The sequence below is a fragment of the Myxine glutinosa genome, chromosome 10 (assembly GCF_964187855.1).
Source record: "Myxine glutinosa chromosome 10, kmMyxGlut1.1, whole genome shotgun sequence".
Taxonomy (NCBI): domain Eukaryota; kingdom Metazoa; phylum Chordata; class Myxini; order Myxiniformes; family Myxinidae; genus Myxine; species Myxine glutinosa.
Genome location: NC_136270.1, coordinates 80,134,904 through 80,156,157, shown reverse-complemented (window position 1 = coordinate 80,156,157; position 21,254 = coordinate 80,134,904). Strand labels below are relative to the sequence as shown.

Genomic DNA, 21,254 nt, shown 5'->3' with positions numbered 1-21,254 from the left:
TGACCTTTTACAAAGTTTATTTGAAAGCCAAAGCTTTTGCATTATTTTGGCTTAGAACAGGCCAAAGCGCAATGCTAAGGAAGCTTCTTTTTTTTTTTTTTAAACAAAGAGCAAGAAGCTATAATTTTAGTGTCAAGGTGGTGGCAAGGAAAGGATATGATAGCAATCTGCACATAACCAGGAAAGAAACGAGTGCTGAACAATGCAATGTTCACTACAATACAGAAATAGAGCAGCATGCACAAGGGAAATACGATGCCGACAAGGAGCCACGGGCAAGTCCTACATGCTGCGTATTCAAAGCACCAAGTTTGATGATTGTAGGCCATGGGAATCTCAGAGCAAAATGAATGGTCGAACAGAAAAAGTAAGAATTCACCTTCAGTGCACCACAGTTGATGGTTACCTGTTGTATTCCCTGTTCGTCACTGCACCTGTTCACATCAAGTTGGGTTTTACAATCCTCTTGCTATGTGGTAGTATTATCGTATGGATGGAGTACTCTATAACATACTGGTTCTCGAATTTGAATCTGTCCACCTGTCATCCTTCAGAAAAGTAGTGAACACTCCTTCAGAAAAGGAAAAGAAAAAAAAAAAAGAAAAAAGATGGCTGTGCCATCGATTTGCATTAATTAAATTTCCAATAGCTACCATATACATAGTACAGCATTTAAGTAGTTTTTCAACCAGGCCAAACTAGTTTCTCAGGTAGGTGGAAACATACTTGATAATTTAACTATCACTCCACCGCAAGGCTAACCCCCGCTCTTGGTCAAGGTCATGGGGACCGCAAGGCTAACCCCCGCTCTTGCAGGGAAAATGGCCTTAAAATGCCTGTTGTACTCCACCAACTGAGGTTACCCAAAATACGAAGTATTAACAATTGCACATAAATTACACTGGCACTTGGAGATGAATCACCATAAAAAGAACAGCAGTCATTTAAGTGCCATCTCCCAGCTTGCAATGGTAAAAACAGGTTGGACAATGGTACAACCTATTCCAGGCCTGAGGCCCAGGATAGGAAGAAGATGAGGAAACACGCACAATAGCAGAAGGTGGAAGCTAATCCATGGTAAAGAACGAACACCGACGCTAACATAGTCCTCCGCTATATTCGTCATCATCATCATCCACATCTTGCTTTACATCTCCATGAGACCCTCGCTCCATGCTGGTTGATTCTGATGCTGGAACCTTCTTTCCGGCACCTCCTCCAGGGACAGTCAAAGACACGGCCAGCTTGGCATACTGTGGAAGGTAAAAGACAAACTTCACCCCTGCGAAGAACACATGAAAACAAAATGAAGGGCACAGAGTTTATTTTAGTTGTAAGAATGGTTAAGAGGCAGGTTGCGGAAGTTATGGTGATAAAATTGGTGCGAAGAAGTAAGATTGACTGCATGTACTCACTTCATTATCCATATACTTGAAAAGAGGAGACAAACAGACACGGGAAACACCATCTTGATCTAACTGTTCATAAGCTTCGAGCAGAGACCCAAGAGCTCCAGAGTCTTCACTGCCTGAGAATCCAGGAATACTGCAGACATAGGTAAGAACAGACATTAGGGCACATGGAAAAAGGTTTTTTTTAAGTTACAGTAACTGATCAATCACAACTTTGATCCAACTGGATTTATTGGCTGCTTCTGTTACAACTGGTCATACATTTCCTCATTAGTTACATCAGTTACAACTGGTCATTAATGATTGTTGTCACTGCTTCATATTACTGGTTCAATCGTGGATTGGTTTATATCCCACCTCTCATCACAAGACATGCCTACCCTTATTAAAGCATGAGTATGTATATACTCGTGTGTGTGTGTGTGTGTGTGTGTGTGTGTGTGTGTGTGTGTGTGTGTGTGTGTGTGTGTGTGTGTGTGTGTGTGTGTGTATGTGTGTGTGTATGTGTGTGTATATATATATATATATACAGTGGAACCTTGACTTACGAGTTTAATTCGTTCTGTGACCGAGCTCGTAACTCAAATTGCTCGTTTCTCAAATCAAATTTCCCCATTAAAATGCATTGAAATGCTATTAATCCGTTCCAGCCCGCCAAAAACCACACCAATTTTTTTTTAAATATACAGTATATATAAAAATATCTCGCGCTTTATATTTCACCTGTATGCAGCATACAAGTTGGCAGGATGGCCTGGACTGGAGGTACGCACACTTGACTCTAAAGTCTAAACTGTCCAGCCTGGGTTTGAATCCCGACCCAGCTATAACCTGTCATGGGTGAATCACAGGCAGGGTGATTCATCAATGTGTGTACCGCTAAACTGGGCGCCCCGTTTGCGTCCCATTAGTTGTTGGATGTTAAGGATCTCACCGTGTTTTCCACAAAGAGAAGGCGAGCTATCGCCGGCACTCTGAACAAGTTGTGGCCTGGCATGCTCTTCTCCTCTGCCGTTATATACGTCCTCCTCGGCACCTCGCTCATGTTTTTCGACGATTGCGTGTTTTATATCCAAGCACAAGTTTTATATAAAACACGACGATTGCGTGTTTTATATCCACAAGTTGTGGCCTGGCATGCTCTTCTCCTCTGCCGTTATATACGTCCTCCTCGACACCTCGCTCATGTTTTTCGACGATTGCGTGTTTTATATCCAAGCACATCATCCTCTTCTTCTTCTCAGTACCGTGTTTTCCACAAAGAGAAGGCGAGCTATCGCCGGCACTCTGAACAAGTTGTGGCCTGGCATGCTCTTCTCCTCTGCCGTTATATACGTCCTCCTCGGCACCTCGCTCATGTTTTTCGACGATTGCGTGTTTTATATCCAAGCACAAGTTTTATATAAAACACGACGATTGCGTGTTTTATATCCACAAGTTGTGGCCTGGCATGCTCTTCTCCTCTGCCGTTATATACGTCCTCCTCGACACCTCGCTCATGTTTTTCGACGATTGCGTGTTTTATATCCAAGCACATCATCCTCTTCTTCTTCTCAGTACCGTGTTTTCCACAAAGAGAAGGCGAGCTATCGCCGGCACTCTGAACAAGTTGACGGCAGAGATACTGTACTTGCACGGCAAGATAACCACGTGACCAGAACCCACCTGGTGGCGTAAACTCAAAATAACCAACATGCGAAAACAAAAATGCAGCGCTATACGGCAGAGATACTGTACTTGCATGGCAAGATAACCACGTGACCAGAACCCACCTGGTGGCGTAAACTCAAAATAACCAACATGCGAAAACAAAAATGCAGCGCTATACGGCAGAGATACTGTACTTGCACGGCAAGATAACCACGTGACCGGAACCCACCTGGTGGCGTAAACTCAAAATAACCAACATGCGAAAACAAAAATGCAGCGCTATACGGCAGAGATACTGTACTTGCACGGCAAGATAACCACGTGACCGGAACCCACCTGGTGGCGTAAACTCAAAATAACCAACATGCGAAAACAAAAATGCAGCGCTATACGGCAGAGATACTGTACTTGCACGGCAAGATAACCACGTGACCGGGTGGCGAAAGCTCGTAACTCAGATCTCGGCTCGCATCTCAAAGCAATAAACCGCCCGAGCGACGGCTCGTATCTCGAAAAACTCGTAAGTTGGGGCACTCGTAAGTCAAGGTTCCACTGTATATATATATATATGTGTGTGTGTATGTGACTGGCTCTGGCAAAAGCAGACACTTGGGGGCATTTATCTTAGTACACTTATGTATGTAGAATGATATAACGATGAACATGGAAACATGGAAAGGAAAGAGGTCAAAGGTCAAAAGTCAAAGTCTGTAATATCTTACTATAATTCACCAAATGTCCGTCCGTTCGAAGGTACCGCAAAAACGGCTCAACCGATCGCAACGATATTTTGGGTGGGTATCCATTCGCCACTTTCTTACTCCTCAAGCTGCTCTAACTCTGGTCTGTGCCCTTGTCCTCTCAAGGCTAGACTATTGTAATTCTTTGTATGCTGGTTGCCCTCAGTTTCTCTTGGATAAGATACAAAAGGTTCAAAACTCTGCCGCTCGTCTTGTCTGTAAGGCGAAGAAGTCTGACCATGTTACTCCGCTTCTTAAATCTTTACACTGGCTGCCTGTCTCTGCTCGTGTGCAATACAAAATTTGCACACTATGTTATAAATCATTGTGTGGAACGGACCTCACTATCTCTCCGATTTGCTCACTCTCTATGAACCTCGGCGACGGCTTTGTTCAAGCGACGACTCTATGACCTTAGAGCCGCCGCGCACCAGCACCAAGTCGTTTGGCGAGAAATTCTTTTCGTTTGCTGCACCTCTGCTCTGGAATGACTTGCCTTCCTCTGTTCGACATGTTGACTCTCTTCCTGCCTTTAAAACGTCCCTCAAAACCTATCTGTTTCACAAGTCTTTCAAAGTCTAAGTCCTGTTTTCCCTTTGGTTTGAGGTGGGACAGAGATCGAGAGTATGTCTGTGTACATGTGCGGGGGAGGGAGGGGAGGAGGAGTGGGAGTACACATCTGTGGGTTTTGAATGGAGAGGGAGAGGAATAGGGCAAGAGTGAAGGTGTGTCTGTGTGTGTGTATGTTTGTGTGTGTGTGTGCGCGTTCGCATGATAATGTAAAGTGCCATGAGGGTAGTTTACTCTGCTTGATGGGGCTATATAAGACTCCTTTATTATTATTATTATTATTATTATTATTATTCCTGGGACCCCTGGGAGTAAAATAGGCTATATTGTTTTTCCAATTTTTCCAAGTTTTCCAATTTTTCCAAACACGATGGAATAATATTTACCGATATGAACAGTGATGTGGCTTTTGTTGAAATTCGACAAATGCTGTTTATTCTACGTACCAGGAGAGTAGATCGACTCCTGACGAACTCTTCCTATATAAACGTGCGGCTCCGAAGTAACATGGCAGCGTGTGCAAAGCAACTGAGAAACAGGTGTAGCGGCGGCTTCCGTGTTACAGATTCGGATCGCCCTCTTCGCACATAAACGTGCGACTGAGAAAGACGTGTAGCGGCCACTTCCGTTTTGCAGAATTCAATCTTTTTTTCAAAATGGGCGCCATGTACTGTTTAGATTTTGATGATTTGCGTGTGATATGATTCAACGGATGTTTATATGAATCGTTTAAAATAAAATAAAAAGCCTTCAATTTCTGATATCTTGCCTTTTCATTTGGGCCTCCCAATTGAAGCCCCGCCCATATGGCGGGTACCGTTGCTCGTGTCTATAACTTGAGAACGGCTGAAGTGATCGAATTCAAACTTGGTACAGGTATGTATAATGATGCAAAGATTAACTGATTATAATTTGGGGCCAAGAGGTCAAAGTCTGTTATAGTTCTATAACCTGAGAACAGCTGAAGTGATCTAATTCAAACTTGGTACAGGTATGGATAATGATGTAAAGATTAACCGATTCTATTTTGGGGGCACAGGTCAAAGGTCAAAGTCCGTAATAGGTCTATAACTTGAGAACAGCTGAAGTGATCAAATTCAAACTTTGTACAGATAAGTTTAATGATGTAAAGATTAACCGATTAGATTTTGGATTGCAGTGGAACAAAACAAAAAAGCTGAAAATATTACTAAATCTTAGCTTATTCCACACAGAAATTCTAAAATGGCCTGGACAATATTATTGGCACCTTTTAGAAGTTGTTAGAAATAATTGCATTTCAAGTGGGTGATTCTCCTTTACTTTGGAATGAAACTCACCTGTGGTGAGTTGCAGGTGCCTGCAATATAGAAATCAATCATTCAACCAGTTTGAATAGAGAAAAGGAGTCATTCTTCTGTTTTGTGTCACTGTGTGTACTGCAATGGGCATGGAAAAAAGAAAGAAATCCAGAGGATTGTCTGAGGAAGTCAGACACAAGATTGTTACCAAGCATGGACAATCTCAAGGCTACTACAAGTCCATCTCCAGAGACCTTTATGTTCCTGTGTCCACTGTACGCAATATTATCAGGAAGTTTAAAGCCCATGACACTGTAGCCAACATGGCCGCAAGAGAAGACTTAATTGAAGATTGCAGCGAAGGATTGCTCAATGGTGGGAAAAGCACCTCGATCAACTGCCAAACAGATTCAAGCTGACCTTCAGACACAAGGTACGACAGTTTCAACTCACACCATCCGTCGCCAACTCAATGAAAGGGGGTTCTATGGTAGACATTAGTCCCAGGAGGACCCCACTGCTGAGAGAGAGACATAAGAAAGCCTGACAAAACACACCTGAACACCCCAAAACCCTACTGTGGACAGGTGGGACCAAATTAGAGCTTTTTGGTAAAGCACATCATCTCTATGTTTACAGAAAACAAAATGAAGCCTTCAAAGAAAAGAACACCTTCCCTACAGTCAAACATGGAGGAGGTTCAGTGGTGTTTTGCATTAAGTCTAGGGTGTCAATAATCTTGTCAATGCCATTTCTTTTTATTTTCTGATTTAAAAGCATATATTAAGTTCTGAATCAAAAGCAAAGGTTCTGTAAAATTAACAGTGAAATAAAAAATTGAGGAGACCAAATGCTTTTGTCAATTTCAACTTATTTTTCGAGAATATTGTGACTTATTTGAAAAAGTGCAAGGGTGCCAATATTTTTGGCCACAACTACGTATAATGATGTCAACATGAATTCATTAATTTTTTGGATCAAGAGGTCAAAGACCATAGGTCATGCCAGGTAAAAATGTGATAACTTGTGAACAGCTGAATGGATTTAAATCAAACTTGGTACAAGGATTATAATGATGTAATAATGTGGGTGGAGGCATAGCGGTGAACATCATGACGTCGAAGAGTGTCGTTCTAGTTTCAATTTATTCCCTTTCCCTTATCTTTATGCATATGTAATATCTGCTCCAGTGCATACCTGTATGTTTCCCTCAATGCTTTATCCGCAGCAACGTAATCATTGCGATGCAGGTGTACAAGCACCTGTGCAATGGTTTTCTATAATGTGGGTGGGGGACAGTGAGAGGCAAAGTGGGTTATTCGAGAAAGAAAGAAAAAAAAGAAACAAATGATGGCTGGGAAACTTTTTGAATTTGAGGATGGATGTCTGAGTCGTCTGACAATGCAAACTAGACACAGCATCCCTTGATCGACAAATGGAAATTGGTGACCAACCATCCGTGATGCAAAGTTGCAAAAGCAAATGTGAGGCAGACACCTTGAAACAAAGAGGATAGTTCTCTGTCTGGCAGCAGAGAATCTTCTCTTTCTCAAGAGAGTGTGCAGCCTCATCCAGACTATAAATGGGCAAATAGGGACAAGAATGTCAGCATTATGGCTGCAATGTTTTGTTACATTGTTTTAATGGGTATGTGACATATGATAAACGATTTTAACACTTCCAATGATATAGAAAAAGAGAGTCCAGTTTGGAAAATATGGAAATGAACTCCAAATTATTCAAATCCATTTTAACATATGTTCCCTTACAAGGGATTTCAAGGCAGGAGGCCACCATTAGGCCCATCAAGGCCTGCGCTAGTTTTGCCAACCCATGGTTGTTTGTCTGTGCTCTCTACTTTTTAAATGTGGATCGCCAAGCAAAGAAGCAGCACGTAGTCCAACCAGTCTTTTTAGGTCTTTGGTACGACTCGGCAGAGTTCGAACCGCCAACCTGCATGAAGGTATCCAGAGGTACCCAAACTAAGAGTGGATGCTCTAAATATTTTTGAAGAGCTCACTGTAAAATTTTGATAAGCAAAAATGAAACTTCGATGGAAGTTGCGAAAGTATTATGCAAATTAAGGAATCTACAGGCTTTTGGGGATGCTTTGCCATATATTGTTTCCCCACAGCAGCAGTCCTTATATACCCTGCACGCCTGACATCATAAATGTAAGGATGATGCAACACAAACTCAATTGACTCATTCCATATTATATATTTTACATCTTCCGACACCGCATTGTGCTTTTTTACACTGGATTGTCCAGTAAACACTGACTTGCACTTAAAGGAAAAGCCTAAAATGTATGCTATGCTTATAACAACACAGTGTAAATATATTCAGACTCACATGATGCATCTGTGCTGCGTATCGATTTACATTGAAGGAAACAGGCGTATTTATGTCCCCGATATTATAAATTCATGTTTCGACATAGTAGTGTGACATGTTTGTACCTCACGCTAAACACCGCGTCAAGCAAATACAACTTTCGTCTAGGACGGTCTTTTTTAAGGTCGCATGCAAGAGACGCGTGAGGACGGAGGGTTATCTTAGTGACAGTGGGGTAGTGGGAAACAAGCACACAGTCGACAGATTTGAGGAGCTTGTAGAGCGAGAGTGGAAAAGGAAGCTAAACAAATGGAGTTAGCAAGGGTAATAAGACAAGAGGATGGGAGATGATACAAGATGGCAGTGATTGCAGTATCTTCTCGCCACCTTAAAACTTTCTAGAGAAGAGCAGGATTGGACCATCAAGAATTATATGTTGTATGGTATGTATGTATGTATGGTAAATGTATGTATGTATGTATGTATGGTTAAAAAAAAAAAAAGTAGGACTCGCGTCCACTTTTTGGGGGACTCGGACTCACACTTGACTCTTCAGGACTTGGACTCTGACGGCCAACAACTTGGACCCGGCACAATTCCGGCAAAATTTAGTGTACTGTAAAACTTTTGGGGTACAGTAGAAATAAAAAGTGTACATTTAACCTTTTAGTGTACAGCAGCAAGAACCGTAATCAGGCCAAATGAGTTTCCCGCCAAAACGCTTGGACAATGCAAACAGCACGTAATGTGTTATACCCGTGAAGCAGGTGATTATAAAGGATTATCAGACAGAATTACACAATCCTGCAGAGGAAAATGAAAATAATTCCGTCCGATTCCACATTTTCGGAGCTAACTCGAACGAAGTCATACCGTTGAGTAATGGTACGCGATCCAAAACACATCCCTTTCTTTCAAAGAGCACTTTTTAACAATTCGCTGAATCACTTTAAACCAAAACACGAAATAGCCTACCTTTGCATGCCATCAACGCTTTAGTTTTAAGTGCTACACAAAAATAAGGTACATTTTCTGTATAGTAATAAGAATGAGGAATTGGAGTGTAAAAATAAACTGGGAACACGTCATCTATTTATAGACTGCTTTAAGCGAACTTAAACGATGTTGAAAAATATATGTTTAATAAACATAGTAACATACTTCACATTGTTGTCCTTGTAAACACGAAAATAATACGATTATTTGGACATTAATATCAACAAGTTAGATGTTAATTTATGTATTTTGAAAAACAAATTAATTATTGAGAGCCCACAATATGCAGTAAACCTTGATTACAGTCAGAATATATATACTGTACATAGTTATTCGATGGAACGCAATTTGGCAAATGCGATACGATTTTTCTAACTCTCAAACGACATGTATCCACATGAAAAGCATCATATATAATGTTATAAGTAGAACCTAAAACGAAATGGTATATTTCAATCCGATTGATTGATGTAAAATTAACATTTAAACAGAGAAAAACATTGGCAGGTGTATATATATCAACTTATATACAGCTGGCTCAAATTCTCAATTTAATTGATATATATATATATACAGTGGAACCTTGACTTACGAGTTTAATTCGTTCTGTGACCGAGCTCGTAACTCAATTTGCTCGTTTCTCAAATCAAATTTCCCCATTAAAATGCATTGAAATGCTATTAATCCGTTCCAGCCCGCCAAAAACCACACCAATTTTTTTTTAAATATGCAGTATATATAAAAATATCTCGCTCTTTATATTTCACCTGTATGCAGCATACAAGTTGGCAGGATGGCCTGGACTGGAGGTACGCACACTTGACTCTAAACTGTCCAGCCTGGGTTTGAATCCCGACCCAGCTATAACCTGTCATGTCGGTGTTTCACAGGCAGGGTGATTCATCAATGTGTGTACCGCTAAACTGGGCGCCCCGTTTGCGTCCCATTAGTTGTTGGATGTTAAGGATCTCACCGTGTTTTCCACAAAGAGAAGGCGAGCTATCGCCGGCACTCTGAACAAGTTGTGGCCTGGCATGCTCTTCTCCTCTGCCGTTATATACGTCCTCCTCGGCATCTTTTTCCAGAAGAGCCCTGTCTCGTCACAGTTGAAGATTTGCTGGGGGATGTATCGTTCGGCTTCTATCAGTTCGGCAAAAGTTATAATAAAATCTTCAGCTGCCTTCACATCTGCCTCACCAAGTCGACAACACGCACACCTCGCTCATGTTTTTCGACGATTGCGTGTTTTATATCCAAGCACATCATCCTCTTCTTCTTCTCAGTACTGCCCTTGGCACTCAATTACTTAGGACCCATGGTTAAAACTAAGAAATTTTCCAAAATAACCAACATGCGAAAACAAAACAGCAGCGATATACGGCAGATATGCTTGCACGGCAAGATAACCACGTGACCGGAACCCACCTGGTGGCGGCTGGCGTAAGCTCCAAAATAACCAACATGCGAAAACAAAACAGCAGCGATATACGGCAGATATGCTTGCACGGCAAGCTAACCACGTGACCGGAACCCACCTGGTGGCGGCTGGCGTAAGCTCCAAAATAACCAACATGCGAAAACAAAACAGCAGCGATATACGGCAGATATGCTTGCACGGCAAGATAACCACGTGACCGGAACCCACCTGGTGGCGGCTGGCGTAAGCTCCAAAATAACCAACATGCGAAAACAAAACAGCAGCGATATACGGCAGATATGCTTGCACGGCAAGATAACCACGTGACCGGAACCCACCTGGTGGCGGCTGGCGTAAGCTCCAAAATAACCAACATGCGAAAACAAAACAGCAGCGATATACGGCAGATATGCTTGCACGGCAAGATAACCACGTGACCGGAACCCACCTGGTGGCGGCTGGCGTAAGCTCCAAAATAACCAACATGCGAAAACAAAACAGCAGCGATATACGGCAGATATGCTTGCACGGCAAGATAACCACGTGACCGGAACCCACCTGGTGGCGGCTGGCGTAAGCTCGTAACTCAGATCTCGGCTCGCATCTCAAAGCAATAAACCGCCCGAGCGACGGCTCGTATCTCGGAAAACTCGTAAGTTGGTGCACTCGTAAGTCAAGGTTCCACTGTATATATATATATATATATATGTATATATATATATATGTATATATATATATATATGTAGCGGTTCCCGCTGAATGTACACAATCGCCTTGCACCTGCCAGGACGCGGCCAGGGCGCGATCGCCATGCCGGGCTCGTCCGGACGGGCCCAGACGCGCCTCTCCTGGGCATGCCCGGACTCGCTGTTCCCGGGCACGCCCGAACCTCCCGGGCACGCCCGGTCTCGCCTTTCCCGGGCATGCCCACTCTCGCCTTTCCAGGGCTCGCCCAGATCGCCCGGGCATGCCCAGCCTCGACTTGCCAGGCCGCGTCCAGGACCCCCGGGCATGTCCAGACTCGCCTTTCCAGGGCTCGCCCAGAGCGTCCGGGCATGCCCGCTCTCGCCTTTCCAGGGCTCGCCCAGAGCGCTCGGGCACGCCCAGCCTCGACTTGCTAGGCCGCGTCCAGGACGCCCGGGCATGTCCAGACTCGCCTTTCCAGGACTCGCCCTTGACACCCGGGCATGCCCGGTCTCGGTTTTCCCGGGCAAACGCCCCGGCATAAATGTGTATATATATTGCTGCCCGATAAACGGGCTTGTCAGAATACCTGAGCTGTTTTGTTTCAAAAAAGCAACTCGGACGAATTCCGTCTTTGGTCGCGTCAATTCTTTCGACTCGCGTTGGAGCGCAGCTCCTTCACTGGTGACCTACCGACATGGACACGGCAGTGACTCTTAAACTGCCTACCTTCTGGGAGGCTCACGTGGCTGTTTGGTTCACCCAGGCGGACTCCCAGTTCGCCCTGCGAGGCATCACCGCAGACGACACCCGCTTCCACCACGTCGTGGCAGCGCTCGGTTCCGCCACCGCGGCCCGCGCCCTGAGCCTCCTCGAGCACCCGCCGGCTGCTGACAAGTATGACGCGCTGAAGACGCTCCTCCTCGATGCTTTCGCCCTCTCACCGGCGGCACGCGCACGGCGCCTGCTCGACCTGCCCGAGCTTGGCGACACGCGCCCGTCCGAGCGCATGGACTATATGCTCTCGTTGCTCGGTGAGCACTCTCCGGATTTTCTGTTCCGCGAGCTGTTCCTTCGCCAGCTGCCTCACCCGGTACGCCTCGCCCTGGCTGGCACGTCGATCACCGATTCCCGCGCCCTCGCCAGGGAAGCCGATAAGATCTCCTCGGCAGGCCAACACATCGGCGCGGCTACCTGGAGCCTGCCGCCACCCGAGGCGACGCCCACGACGCCCGAGCGCCCTGCGCGGTTGGAGGCCGAACTGCCGGTGCAACTGGCGGCCGCGACGCCGCGCCGACCGCTTCCGACACGACGGCCGGGGCCTCCACCTGACCAGGCGTGGTGTTATTACCACGCCAGGTTCGGACACAAGGCTCGGACGTGCCGACCCCCGTGCACTTTCGGCAAGTCGGGAAACGGCCGGGCCGGCATTCATTCCCAGCCATGAGCGCCGGCCACTCGGGCAACTTGCTTTTTATTCGGGACAAAGCGTCCAGGCGGCGTTTCCTTTGTGACACCGGCGCCCAACTGAGCGTCATACCCGCCTCCGAGCAGGACAGGCGGGACGCCGTTTGCGGCCCCTCTTTGGTCGCTGCTAATGGCTCGGCCATACGTACTTTCGGCCCGCGCGACGTCACCCTCTGCTTCGGCAGCCAGCGCTTTCAGTGGACCTTTGTGACCGCCTGCGTCCCCATGGCTTTGCTGGGCGCCGACTTCCTCTGCGCGCACAGGCTGCTGGTCGACATCAAACGACGTCGCCTTGTCAACGCCGAGACCTTCAGCTCCCTGGCGTGCACGATGAGCAGCTCCGCGCCGACCGAACTGGCGTGCGCCCTCCCGACGGCGAACGAGTTCGCTTGCCTGCTCGCGGAATTCCCGGCCCTCACGTGGCCGACGTTTTCGGCCGTCGCAGTGCGGCATGGGATCGAGCACCACATACCCACTACGGGCCCGCCGGTCTATGCCAGGGCCCGCCGCCTCGACCCGGCCAAGCTCGCCGTGGCAAAGGCCGAGTTCGACGCGTTGGAGCACCTCGGCATCGTGCGGCGCTCCAATAGCGCGTGGGCCTCACCACTGCACATCGTGCCAAAGCCGGGGGGCGGATGGCGCCCGTGTGGCGACTACCGCCGCCTCAACGACGCTACCACCCCCGACAGGTACCCGATCCCACACATCCAGGACTTTTCCGCCCGTTTGGCGGGACGTTTCATATTTTCCAAAATTGACCTGATACGGGGATACCACCAGGTACCTGTCCGGGCGGCCGACGTCCCGAAGACGGCCGTCATCACGCCGTTCGGCCTGTTCGAATTTTTGAGGATGCCGTTTGGCCTCAAGAACGCGGCCCAGCCGTTCCAGCGTTTAATGGACGGCGTGCTGCGCGACCTGCCATTTCTTTTCGTCTATCTGGACGACATCCTCGTCGCCAGCACGTCCCGCGCCGAGCACCTCCTCCACCTCCGTCTCCGAACACTGTTCGGTCGCCTCAGCGAGCACGGCTTAATTGTCAACCCGGCCAAATGCCACTTCGGCACGACGACCGTTGACTTTTTGGGCCACCGCATCACCAAGACCGGGGCCGTGCCGCTGCCGACCAAGGTCGAGGCCATCACCACGTTCCTGCGTCCCCGTTCCATCAAGGCCCTACAAGAGTTCCTCGGCATGGTGAATTTTTATCACCGATTCGTGCCCCGCGCTGCTCAGCTCATGCGGCCCCTTTACAAGGCCCTCCGGGGCAAGCCGGCCAAGCATGACATCGTTTGGTCCGCGGCCATGGACGCGGCCTTCGCGAGCGCAAAACGGGCCCTCGCCGACGCAACGCTGCTGGCTCACCCGGTGCTCAACGCGCCCATCGCCCTCACTACGGACGCCTCCAACTACACGGTGGGCGCCGTCCATGAACAATGGGTGGACGGGGTTTGGCAGCCACTCGCTTTTTTCAGCCGGCAACTCTGGCCGAACGAGTTAAAGTACAGCACGTTCGACCGCGAGCTGCTCGGTCTATTCCTGGCCGTTCGCCATTTCCGACACCTCCTGGAGGGCCGCCCGTTCACGGCTTTCGTCGACCACAAGCCATTGGTCTACGCAATGGCCAAAGTCACGGAGCCGTGGTCGGCCCGCCAGCAGCGCCACCTCTCCGCCGTGTCGGAATTCACCACGGACATCCGGCACGTCGCCGGCAAAGACAACGCCGTGGCCGACTGTCTTTCTCGGGCCAGCGCGAACGCGGTCCACCTCGGCGTGGACTTCGCGCTCATGGCGGCCGACCAGACCACCGACACCTTGGTGCAGGCCCTCCGGGCGGCGGACACGGGCCTCCGCCTGGCCGACATCCCCTTCGCGGGCACCGTCCTGCTCTGCGACGTCTCCCAGGGCCAGCCTCGCCCCATCGTGCCCGTTTCCTGGCAGCGCCGCATCTTCGCCTCCATCCACGGCCTTTCTCACCCGGGCCGGAAAGCTTCTCAGAAGCTGGTGTCGGCGCGTTTCGTCTGGCACGGCCTTCGACGGAACGTCCGCGACTGGGCCAACGCCTGCACGGCCTGCCAGCGGGCCAAGGTCCACCGCCACACCCAGGCCCCGCTAGCACCTTTCACCGTGCCTGCACGGCGTTTCGACCACGTCCACGTGGACCTGGTGGGTCCCCTGCCCCCATCGCGGGGGTTCACCCACCTGCTCACCATGGTGGACAGGACCACCAGGTGGCCGGAGGCCGTGCCCCTCACCTCCACCACCACCGCCGACGTGGCGCAGGCGTTCATCGCCACCTGGGTCGCACGCTTCGGCGCACCGGCGGACATCTCGTCCAACCAAGGCCCACAGTTCACGTCCGAACTTTGGGGCGCGGTCGCCCGCTCGTTGGGGGTCACGCTGCACCGCACCACGGCCTACCACCCCCAAGCCAACGGGTTGTGCGAGCGGTTTCACCGCTCCATGAAGGCCGCACTCATGGCCGGCCTTCAGGACGACCGGCTGCCGTGGGTCCTTTTGGGCCTCCGCATGGCCCCCAAGGAGGACCTCCAGGCATCCGCCGCCGAGCTCGTCTACGGCCAGCCGCTCCGCGTCCCGGGCGAGTTCGTGCCCGACGCTACCAGTCCCTGGTCCGCCGCACACCAGCGCTCGGACCTCCAGGAGGCCGCCCGACGATTTGCCCCCGTGCCAACGTCCCGCCACGGTGGCCCCCAGTCCTACGTCCCCCCGGCGCTTCGCACAGCGGAGTACGTCTTTGTGCGTCATGATGCGCACCGGGGGCCACTCCGGCCGCCGTACGACGGGCCCTTCCAGGTCCTGCGACGGGGCGACAAGTCCTTCGTCGTCGACGTCGGCGGCCGGTCGGACCGGATCTCTGTGGACCGCCTCAAACCGGCGCACGTGGACGTCGACCGACCACCACGGTTGGCCCTTCCTCCGCGGCGAGGCCGCCCCCCGTCCGCAGTTCCCCCCGCTCGACCACCCACCACCAGATCGGACCCCCCCCCCCCCCGACTCTCCAGGGGTCGCTTCGGCCGGGTCATCCGGACCCCCCTTAAATTGACCCTGCCGGTGCAGGTCGATTCTGGAGGGGCGTGTGTAGCGGTTCCCGCTGAATGTACACAATCGCCTTGCACCTGCCAGGACGCGGCCAGGGCGCGATCGCCATGCCGGGCTCGTCCGGACGGGCCCAGACGCGCCTCTCCTGGGCATGCCCGGACTCGCTGTTCCCGGGCACGCCCGAACCTCCCGGGCACGCCCGGTCTCGTCTTTCCCGGGCATGCCCGCTCTCGCCTTTCCAGGGCTCGCCCAGAGCGCCCGGGCACATCCAGCCTCGACTTGCCAGGCCACGTCCAGGACGCCCGGGCATGTCCAGACTCGCCTTTCCAGGGCTCGCCCAGAGCGTCCGGGCATGCCCGCTCTCGCCTTTCCAGGGCTCGCCCAGAGCGCTCGGGCACGCCCAGCCTCGACTTGCCAGGCCGCGTCCAGGACGCCCGGGCATGTCCAGACTCGCCTTTCCAGGACTCGCCCTTGACACCCGGGCATGCCCGGTCTCGGTTTTCCCGGGCAAACGCCCCGGCATAAATGTGTATATATATTGCTGCCGGATAAACGGGCTTGTCAGAATACCTGAGCTGTTTTGTTTCAATAAAGCAACTCGGACGAATTCCGTCTTTGGTCGCGTCAATTCTTTCGACTCGCGTTGGAGCGCAGCTCCTTCATATATATATATATATATATATATACAATAACAACAACAACAACAGGCATTTTAAGGCCATTTTCCCTTCAAGAGCGGGGGTTAGCCTTGCGGTCCCCATGACAATCTTCTCCAAATTGTCATGGTTCTATTTTTGAGGCAATGTTTTTATGGCCGGATGCCCTTCCTGACGCCAACCCTTTGAGTCGCAGGGATACGGTGTACCTATTTTAAACAGGGGTACACACTGGTAATATATATCCCACAAAGGAGCGGGGTGGGTCCAGGAACGGAGACCGCCAGCTTAACAAGACAAGGGGGATTAACCCCCCCCCCCCCCCCTTGCTAAGGGGAGTGCCGTACTCCGGTTTCGTAACAATATATATATATATATATATATATATATATATATATACATATATATATATACATATATATATATACATATATATATATACATATATATATATATACATATATATATATATACATATACATATATATATATATACATATATATATATACACATATATATATATACATATATATATTATATATATACATATATATATATACATATATATACAGTGGAACCTTGACTTACGAGTGCCCCAACTTACGAGTTTTTCGAGATACGAGCCGTCGCTCGGGCGGTTTATTGCTTTGAGATGCGAGCCGAGCCCGAGATCCGAGTTACGAGCTTTCGCCACCCGGTCACGTGGTTATCTTGCCGTGCACGTACAGTATCTCTGTCGTAGTATATCGCTGCATTTTAGTTTTCGCATTTCGGTTATTTTGAGTTTACGCCGCCAGGTGGGCTCCGGTCACGTGGTTATCTTGCCGTGCACGTACAGTATCTCTGTCGTAGTATAGCGCTGCATTTTAGTTTTCGCATTTCGGTTATTTTGAGTTTACGCCGCCAGGTGGGCTCCGGTCACGTGGTTATCTTGCCGTGCACGTACAGTATCTCTGTCGTAGTATAGCGCTGCATTTTAGTTTTCGCATTTCGGTTATTTTGAGTTTACGCCGCCAGGTGGGCTCCGGTCACGTGGTTATCTTGCCGTGCACGTACAGTATCTCTGTCGTAGTATAGCGCTGCATTTTAGTTTTCGCATTTCAGTTATTTTGAGTTTACGCCGCCAGGTGGGCTCCGGTCACGTGGTTATCTTGCCGTGCACGTACAGTATCTCTGTCGTAGTATAGCGCTGCATTTTAGTTTTCGCATTTTGGTTATTTTGGAAAATTTCTTAGTTTTAACCATGGGGCCTAAGAAAGTGAGTGGCAAGTGCAGTGCTGAGAAGAAGAAGAGGATGATGAGCTTGGCTATGAAACACGCAATCGTCGAAAAACATGAGCGAGGTGCCGAGGAGGACGTATATAACAGCAGAGGAGAAGAGCATGCCAGGCCACAACTTGTTCAGAGTGCCGGCGATAGCTCGCCTTCTCTTTGTGGAAAACACGGTGAGATCCTTAACATCCAACAACTAATGGGACGCAAACGGGGCGCCCAGTTTAGCGGTACACACATTGATGAATCACCCTGCCTGTGATTCACCCATGACAGGTTATAGCTAGGTCGGGATTCAAACCCAGGCTGGACAGTTTAGACTTTAGAGTCAAGTGTGCGTACCTCCAGTCCAGGCCATCCTGCCAGCTTGTATGCTGCATACAGGTGAAATATAAAGCGCGAGATATTTTTATATATACTGTATATTTAAAAAAAAATTGGTGTGGTTTTTGGCGGGCTGGAACGGATTAATAGCATTTCAATGCATTTTAATGGGGAAATTTGATTTGAGATACGAGCAATTTGAGTTACGAGCTCGGTCACAGAACGAATTAAACTCGTAAGTCAAGGTTCCACTGTATATACATATATATATATACATATATATATATACATATACATATATATATATATACATATATATATATATATATACATATATACATATATATCTATATATATAAAGTAGAGTTGGCCTCTGTGTCTGTATCCTGATCTATGTGTGATCTCTAAGATCTCGAGAACCCGTGGACGGATTTGCGAGCGGAAAGTACTGTTCGACTCGGGATGGTCCCAGGAATGTCACGGAGACATAAAAATTTAAAAAAATTCGGGTTTTAAAATTAGCGTATTACGCATAATTAGCACTAGCAGAAGAGAGAGGGATTCGAAGGGAGGGAGCGCAGCGCTTCTAGCGCTTCTGACTACAGCACACCTTAAAATTAAAAAAACTTCGGGTTTTAAAATTAGTGTGTTACGCGTAATTAGCGCTAGCAGAAGAGAGAGGGATTCGAAGGGAGGGAGCGCAGCGCTTCTAGCGCTTCTGACTACAGCACACCTTAAAATTAAAAAAACTTCGGGTTTTAAAATTAGTGTGTTACGCGTAATTAGCGCTAGCAGAAGAGGGAGGGAATCTAAGGGAGGGAGCGCAGTGCTCCCTCCAGCGCTTCTGTTAGCGTAATTAGCGTATTTCGGAACGTTAATTTTTCAACTTCATTATTCGGAATCAGTACGTCCCAGAGAACCTTCGTAACGTTAATTTTTCAACTTCATCCGATTGACATGGGACCAACGGCATGTGACAAAGAGTGAAACATACAGGCTACATTTATTTGACGACAATGAGTTCCGACTTCCGACCTCGGTGGGATGACAGGCTGAGTCAACCCCCCTGGTGTGAAGGGGGAGGAGGAGGGGAGGGGGAAGAGAAGGGGAGGGGAACGAGGGGGGGAAGGGGATGGGAGGGGGGGGAGGGGGAGGGGGAAGGGGGAGGGGGCAGGGGGAAGGGGGGAGGGGAGGGGGGAGGGGAAAGGGGGGGAGGGGGAGGGGAGGGGCCCTTCTTCCCCTGGGCACCCCCGCACCCTTCCCTCCCCCCCTTCCCCCTCCCCCCCTCCCCCCCCTTCCCCCTCCCCCCCATTCCCCTCCCCTCCTCTTCCCCCCTCCCCTCCTCCTCCCCCGCTTCCCCCTCCCCCCTCCCCCCCGTTCCCCTCCCCTCCTCTTCCCCCTCCCCTCCTCCTCCCACTCCCGTGCAAAGCCGGGTACCTCTGCTAGTATATACATATATATATATATACATATATATATATATACATACATATATACATACACACACACACACATATATATATATATATATATATATATATATATATATATATATATATGCCGCGAATGTCGGCGCAGGTCATGTGGTCGATACGATGAAGCATTTTCATTCTATCCAGTAACTCGTGGGGGATGACGTGTTATGCAGCTGGTGGGACAACCTGCGAAGCTCGCTTATAGTGCGGCTAAAATGCAATATGTACTGTACTTTTAATGTGGCCGTGAAAGCCATGAAAACGTGAAGAACAGCACCATGAATGTAGAGCAAGTCATGCTCGCGGCTCCTAGAAGATGTTTTTGGGGTATGACCAGCTGTTTTGTGCGTGTCTCGTGAAAAATGGGGTTTACAACTGTTTCATGATCACAGCTCGTGAATATTATTTTTTTTGCGCCCACAAAAAAAACCTGTGAATTAATGGGACACATGGCCGCGAATAGAGAAGCATGTCGAAATTTATCTTTATCCACCGCAAATACGTGGAAAACGCGAATAGTGGGACCACGAATAGTGGGGTCCGACTGTAATTCATAATATGTTTCTTGTGTAAACAGTGATTGATACCATCACGAACCTATTAAAGAGAAAACACAGGGGAAATGTTGGTTCTGCAAAGCATAACTCGAGAACACGAGCATTGATGCTTTATGGGTGAGTTGCAGAGATGATGATGTCAAGATCGGCCAATAATGTATTGATCCTATCAGGAGTAAAGCTTACAGTATAGTAGCCAGGTGGCGATAGGAAAGGACCGGCAGAGTGGGGATGGGGATGGATCGGTTGGCAATTTGAGGCAATAGATGCTCTCAATGCTCCGACCAGAATATACTGTGCCACTACCTGTACTAAGACAGGCGATAGAAGGATAATGCACACCAGTGATAGACTTGACCAGGTGCCACAAGGTGGAGAGAGATTGGCTTTAAGATTTGATTGGTAACAAATTATTGCTTGTGAGGGCAAACCCACACGTAATTAATTGGCTTCCAAAACCTATCTTTGAACATTTCAATGTCCAATTTCGCATTGTAGAAAATAACACTTGTTTAAATTATATCCTGATTGATTTGTAATTGGTGTTTTTCTTGACCGATTGTTTTTGTAAACATAGTTGAGGCTCGTGGAAGAGCTAGTACTAGTACACTGAACATATCAGGACAAAAGGAACAGGAGAGAGAGTGGGGAAACACCAACAGAGTTGAAGGTGAGGATAGAGGCAGACTTGGACATACAATGGGTGTGGGGAGGAATGGGGGCAGGAGAGGATGCATTGGGTGGACAAGATGGATACAGAAGGAAACTCTAAAGAGAGAAAACAGGAAATTTGGAAGGAGGGATTGTGGTAGGGTGGTTATGATAATGTAGAAAAGATCATGCTTTTGGATTGGGGTCGATCTGAGATGGTGGTGAACAGCTGTCTTGAAAATTTAGAAGGAAGAATGATATTGAATTTTTGTATACAAAGTCAAGACTCGTGGAGGATCGAAAACATATAATGGATCAGGATGCAACAGAACAAATGGAACAGTAGAAGGAGAGGGGGGAAGCACACCAACAGCAGAGATGAGGGACAATGCAGAGGGAAACTTTGACAAATAAGGGACGTGAGGAAGAATGACTGGTACGGGAGGATGCACATGGTGGACAAGAAGGATACAGAAGCAAACTCTCAGGAAGGAAAAACTGGAAATTTGGAAAGAGGTGGACTTGGAGGGTCAGAGGAGTGTATGAGGATAGAAAAGATCATCGTTTTGGATGGGGGATGATCTGAGATGGTGGTGAAGACACGGAGGGAAAAATAAGATTGGAGAGAACATGGAAGTTGGCTCCACAGTGAGGTTGGGTGAGTGATTAAAAGAAAGATTCAAATGAAGAGCTTAAGCAAGAAAA

The 21,254-nt window shown here is 48.5% G+C and overlaps 1 protein-coding gene across 2 annotated transcripts in view; it reads right to left on the bottom strand.

Moving 5' to 3' along the window:
* NAPG (NSF attachment protein gamma) overlaps positions 1–21,254 on the bottom strand; it is a 57,942-nt gene continuing 36,688 nt past the window's right edge. Inside the window, exons 9-12 of one of the 2 annotated variants that reach the window (XM_068126710.2) lie at positions 7,150–7,228; positions 6,850–6,929; positions 1,416–1,545; positions 1–1,253 (exon numbers count right to left, since the gene is read on the bottom strand). In XM_068126710.2, the coding sequence (XP_067982811.1) occupies positions 1,098–1,253; positions 1,416–1,545; positions 6,850–6,929; positions 7,150–7,228 (445 nt within the window). In that variant the 3' untranslated portion in view covers positions 1–1,097. The remainder of the gene's footprint in view (positions 1,254–1,415; positions 1,546–6,849; positions 6,930–7,149; positions 7,229–21,254) is intronic. The other variant, XM_068126711.2, reaches the window with a different exon arrangement.